At 35.2% G+C, this 6,482-nt stretch overlaps 1 protein-coding gene across 1 annotated transcript; it reads right to left on the bottom strand.

The window, feature by feature from the left end:
• Positions 1-1,576: 1,576 nt before the first annotated feature.
• Positions 1,577-4,095, bottom strand: LOC143589536 (putative receptor protein kinase ZmPK1). The gene has a single exon (XM_077070269.1). It carries the CDS (start codon positions 4,052-4,054, stop codon positions 1,628-1,630), a length of 2,427 nt encoding a protein of 808 aa, XP_076926384.1. The 5' UTR covers positions 4,055-4,095; the 3' UTR covers positions 1,577-1,627.
• Positions 4,096-6,482: the final 2,387 nt, after the last annotated feature.

The following is a 6,482-nucleotide window of genomic DNA, read 5'->3' as shown; positions in this document are numbered from 1 at the left end:
ACTAATCACTTTAGTATCACCTGAATCACACACGTCCATTCGCACCACTTGAATCACACAAGTTCGGTCTAGAATGCCTCACACCCCTCATAGGTGACCATGATCACACTCTTCAGAGGTTGATGACCTTCCACACCGGATCTTGGTCAACTCTTCCACAATTGTTTCAAGGAGGTTTTTGAACTCTTCTCTGCCTTGATCATCTCATTCAATCAGCCTTCCACTTATTTTTTATTTTATTTTATTTTTCAAGCTTTCAAAATCATGATCAAGTCTTCTTCTTTAACCGGTCTCTCATAGACACAACTAGCTTCCTCTAGTTTGAATTAATCATAGCTTCTTACCTTTGATCAATCCTTTATGGATTCGATTGGGTAGTTTTGCTCCTAATTGTTACTTTGAACAATCTTCACGTTGTCTTCTTGATCTTTAACCTTGATTCGATACCAATTGTTGGCCCAAAATCGTATATCACACACGAAAATATACAACTTAGTAGCGTATACGTTCACATTAATAAGGTATGACACCTTCTAAATATACAATTTAGTTTAAGATTAAAATTTTAAAATACTTAGAAAAAAACAAGTAATTGTATTAGAGTATTCTCAACCCATTCCTAAAAATATGTAAGGTAAATTTGTAAATTATATGGTATAGTTATAAATGATTGTGAGTAGAGTAAAGAGAAAATGTTATACGAGAAAGTTAAATTTGGGGTTTCACTATTCACACCGTATAATATTTTAATATTTTCTGAAAGTGGTTGGAATGAAGGAAAGAGAAATAATAATGATAAAATTATAAAAATGTATTATTTAATTGAAAAACAGAAAAAACTGTAGTGATTTTTATTATAATTATGATAGGGAACTGAATGCTGAATTCTCTTATCATAAGTTTCATATTTTCATTCTAAAAATTTTATAAAACTAAATGACTTGATAAAGATAGAAGCTGCCATTTGCAACTCAAAGTCATATTTAATGCTTCATGTATTTAATGCCATATGCAACTCAAAATTGAGCTATCTTTTACATTAATATCAGACACTAATAATTGAAATGCATTAGCAGGTTGGTTGAATTTGCCATTGTTCGTTAGCATGGGTCAGTGTCATCCTGGACCAACTCTAACATATTATAATTAATTCCAATGGTTGAATTACAATATTAATTTATGGAAGATTAAACTATTCCAACTGGCAGATAGCTTGTAAGAAGATCTCCAATATTGATCTCCAATATTGAATTTGCCATTGTTCGTTAGCATGGGTCAGTGTCATCCTGGACCAACTCTAACATATTATAATTAATTCCAATGGTTGAATTACAATATTAATTTATGGAAGATTAAACTATTCCAACTGGCAGATAGCTTGTAAGAAGATCTCCAATATTGAATTCCATGCATGAACCTTAATCTAAATCTGAAACCTTTCTAACAATGAAACAGGCAAATCATAAATTGGACAACTAAAACAAAGCAGGATAGCAATCATTCGAGTATATAAAACTGAAGGGTGATGAAGTTACGAAAAAAGGGAATTTATAAAGATTGCTAATGTTAGTGCTTAGCTTAATGACATACTCTAGTTAATATGATCAAAATCAAAACCATTACCTTATCAATCATCTTTTTCCACATGCAGCAACATATCCACCACCTGGCTCATGGTTGGTCTTGCATCCTTATATTCTTCACAACACCTTAAAGCTACCTTAATCAGTGTTCCCATTGTACTCATGTTGTAATTTCCATCCACTGTGGAGTCAACAACTTCTTGAATCCAATCATTCTTTCCACCGGCTGCTGCAATCTTTTCTCGCACCCAGCTATCTAGCCTTCCCTCTGATGACCCTCCACTTTGATTGGCACCAGTTGGCCTCCGGCCTGTTATCATCTCTAAGATAACCACCCCGTAGCTAAACACATCAACCTTTGAGGTTATAGGAAGATTAACAAACAACCATTCTGGAGCCATGTAACCTCTTGTTCCGCATGCTCTTGTGAACTCTAAATCACGAGTGTCATTTCTATCCAATAATTTAGACAGCCCAAAATCTGCTACCTTTGGCTTGTAATCGCGATCTAGCAATATATTTTGAGGCTTAACGTCACAATGCAAAATCCACTCCAAGCACTCTTCATGTAGATAAGCAAGCCCTTTTGCAGTGTCTAAAGCAATATCAAGCCTCTTATCCCAGTCCAGCTTGTTGGACTGTAGATTCTGAGACAATGATCCATTCTCCATATACTCATAAACCAAAAGCCTGTGTTTACTCTCAGCACAATAACCATATATCTCTATCAAATTCATGTGGTTGAGCCTCCCAAGGGTACTTATTTCTGCTAGAAGTTCAGCTTCCCCTCGCCTATTACTAGATTCATAATTAAGACGCTTGATTGCTACAACGCGATTGTCTGATAATACTCCTTTATATACAATGCCACCTCCTCCTCTTCCTATCTCTTCTTTGAAATTTTTTGAGGCCTTCTTTAATTCTGCATATCTGAATTGCTTAAATCCCGTGGCGGCTTGGTAGTAACCTTGTTCTCGTGTAATCGAACGCGAACGTGTTCCATAAAAGAAGCTACTAATACAAATGAGCTCGAGTGCACCAAATACATAAGCAGTCAGCATCAGGAACTTGATGGCATCTTTTTGGCGGTTTATATCGTAAACTCTATCAAGTTGGATGGTAGGTTTCCCAGAACAGTTTAAGTTGAAGCCTTGAACATCCCTGCTGTTGTTCAAAGATAAAGGAACACTTTTGGGTACCTTCAGATACATGGAACCATTAAAATTTGTAGACCTTAATCCGTTAACCAAGAGAAATTTCGGGTAGCAAATAGTAAAACCTTTGGACCAATCATACTTGAACTGGAACCCTTTACAACTGCAACTTTTTAAGCACTCTTTTTTACATGTACTTAGGGTGGTATTTGGCATGTATCTAGAATCATATCCCCAAAAATCAGAATGAGGAAGATGCAGGAAGTTGTACTCACTGTTGCCACATGAAGCCGGTTTGAACTCGGGTTCACAGCCATATGACCAATCTGTGTGATTGATCATCCTGTGATTAGGTATGCAAGAACACTTCCTTCCATAAATAGGATCATTAGAACATGTACTATTTTCTCCACAACTTCCATGGATTTTACATCCTTCAGACATAGCTTGCCAGGTAACTTGCCAAATTCCTCTAGATTCGTCTAGACTGTAGGCTCTAAAATTACCATCAAAATCCATAGTCAACCTTCTTAGTAATGGCTCATCTCCAGCATCTGATGTATTGAACAATAGATCATCAGTTGAGATGAAATGACCAGAAGAATCCATGGTTGCAATCCTTCGGCTTCCGTATATATTCCTACCAGATTCCCATGCTCGGAACTCGGGATCAGGCCAATATATGCCTGTCAATTTGGAGTCACTATACACAAGTCTAACAACATTGTCATTATCAAAAAAGAGCTTGAAGAAACCAGATGAGTGATTGGTTGAACTTCTTGAAGAAACAAGTGACACAAGTTTTGTGAGGGGTTGATTGGGAAGAAGGGTATCTGTTGGGGAGTCGAAGCTTTGCCATAAAACCTTACCATCCCTATTTAGAAGGAAAAGGTTTCCGGAATTATTCAGTCTCAATAGTGCAGTTTGTGTTGTATCTCTAGTACTTGTGGACCATATAGGCACCCGTTGATACGCGTCCCTCAAGATCAGATTTCCAGTTTTCAACAAGGAAAGCTTAGAGAACTTTCCATTAACAGGTAAGTCTCGGTTAGCCATCCACACAATAGTTTGACTACCGTCTGATAAAGGCTTAGTTAACCAGATTGAAAAGCAATAAGCATTCACCCCAACACTGTAAAATCCGGCAGTGTAAAGGCGGTTTTGTGAGATCAAAAAATCATCTTTTTTCTCAACTGTAAGAGATAAGCCCAGTTTTAAGGCAAAGGGCGGTGATGAAAAAGAAGAGGAAGAGATTATCAATGGTGTTTGATATGTGAATATTAACACAATCAAACTTAAAAGAAATGAGAGAGTCATTGGTAACTGGAAATGTTACTATTGCAAGTTCTTCATAACATATATGCATGCAGCCGATATGGTGGAACAACAGATAATAAAGTCTATAGGCATTTTATAGTCAGACATCAGATTGCTATATTGATATGTTTGCAATTGAAGGGTAGACAACACATCATACTATATACGAAAGAAGAAACACTGCTAAAGTGTTTTATATTGCATTTTAGTTTTTGAATTTTAAATTGCTTTAATTTAGTTCTCTCAAAGTTTTAAATTATTTTAGTTTTGATTCATGTCATTTCTTTTTATTGAACTTTTTTTACTTCTTACTTTAGCATCTTAAAGTTTTCATGGTTTTAGTATGTACCTTAGCATGTATTTTCCTTCACATATAGTTTGTTATTACTTATACATTTAAGTTAATGATTCTTTGGTAATCTTTAGCATACGCTGTTTTAAAAACTTTAGTATGCCGTTACGGCATGCTCCTATTTTTATATGTCATGCCGTTAAAACGAATTTGTATTCGCAACAAGTTATGTAAGTTCTGATGAAAACGGAGTTATTTTCGCAACAAAATATTTTTTTTGTATTGTAACCACATACCGAGTGTCGGTACCACATCAATGCCGCAATGAGCCGAACCAATACCAACCAAATCCTTTTGATAGTTAGATAAACTTTTATTTTGTTGTGCCGAGTTGATATTCGTTACGATGTGTTTGCGTATTCGCGTTTTACTATGCGGGTCCGTTGTCGAGCTCCCCGCGCAAAGCGCGTCGGGACCACTCTAGTTGATTTTGATGTTTTGCTAATTTATTTTTATTTCTTTTTTTTTTCATATTTTTTGATCTTGACATTCAGAACGTTGGTATTGGCATATTCATGTATCTTAAAGATATTCTTGCAATAAAAAGGAATATTAAAACACTTTGGTCCATTTTGAAATCTCGTAAAATAATTTAAAATACTAAATGAGTCATATTAAAATCTATACACATAATCAAACCAATGCTGACCAGTCTATCTAGTTATCCTATTAACTACTAGATATAAACATTAAATAATTCAACATTATTAATAATATAGACCACGGTCGTCTAGCTGTCGCCTAGATGAATAACCACATTTTCCTTGCTGTTAAAAAATGGACGGTTATTTTCTGAAAGTGATCACAGCCGTCCAAAATGACGGGTTTTCAGGTTTTTGGCAGTTATATTTCTAGATAAGACGATTCATGGCGGTTTAGCAATCTGTGTATTTTTTTTCCAGATTTTGACAGTTAAATTTCTAGATATTTTGGCCCTAACAAATGTGACAATACACCCTAAATTAATGCTTAGTCAAACCTAATAATTTGCTTGGCATTTACTTTCAACTTTCTGACTTTTTTTAGTCAGCGATGGCTAGCCAGAAGTCCATATCATTAGGATTAGGACTATAAACTGACTGAACTGAACCGGACGATACTGAACTGAATTGAACCGGATGATACTTAATCTGTGTTCATCAAGCTTTTTTCGGATAAACGGACGGTTCGTGAACACTCTACCGAACGAAAATTCGTGCCCGTGTCCGTCTGTTAAGTAATAAAGTTTGTATGTGTCCGTTCGTTAATATTGTAAATGGACGCTAATTGACACAAATGAACAAACGAATGCTACCGGAATCTAATTGACAAATGAACACACAAACACTAATAGACAAACGAACATTATGAACATTACTGAACAAACATACATAAACGACTCTAATCAACAAACAAACATAAACAGTTATATACTAATTCAAAGGAATAATCATAAATCCACAAAGTTCACCCACAAATCCGGAATTACACCACATGATGACCAAAAAGAAAACTTAACACTTAACATAATAACCAAAACATATTTATATCAAAATAATGTCTTGGAGTTCAAACTCCACAATTCTTCTAATGTTTCACAAGAAACAAGCTTCAAATTCTTCATTCCTCAAGAAATTTTAGCATACACAATATCATTATCATTTTCATCATTTTCCTACAATTATCAAAGAAGATAAGTATTACATATTAATAAGAAAATGAAAATTAGTTGAAAACAAATAGCATTACCTTGTTTTTATTTTTTTGAAGCCCGTGGTAATGGCAATCCAATAGAATTACCGGATGGATTACCGAACGTTCACGAACACTATGTAAAGAACACGGCCTCTGTCCATGTTCGTCCTTTAAGGTTACCGAACAAAATATTTTGTTCGTGTCCGATTCGTTTTTTAAATGAGCGAACATAAACAAGCTTTCCACTGAACGGACGACCATCGGATGTCCGGTTCGCTTACAGCCCTACATACCATTTGTGGTCATGTTGAATTAATTATGTCACACACACACACACACACACACACACACACACACACACACATATATATATATAGAAAATGGTTCAAATCAGAATAAGTT

Source organism: Bidens hawaiensis, unplaced genomic scaffold (assembly GCF_021521415.1).
Source record: "Bidens hawaiensis isolate Kalapana, Puna unplaced genomic scaffold, B.hawaiensis_p1.1 tig00037609_1, whole genome shotgun sequence".
Lineage (NCBI taxonomy): Eukaryota > Viridiplantae > Streptophyta > Magnoliopsida > Asterales > Asteraceae > Bidens > Bidens hawaiensis.
The sequence above is the reverse complement of the archived record's forward strand: the minus strand, read 5'-3'. Positions and strand labels throughout refer to the sequence as shown.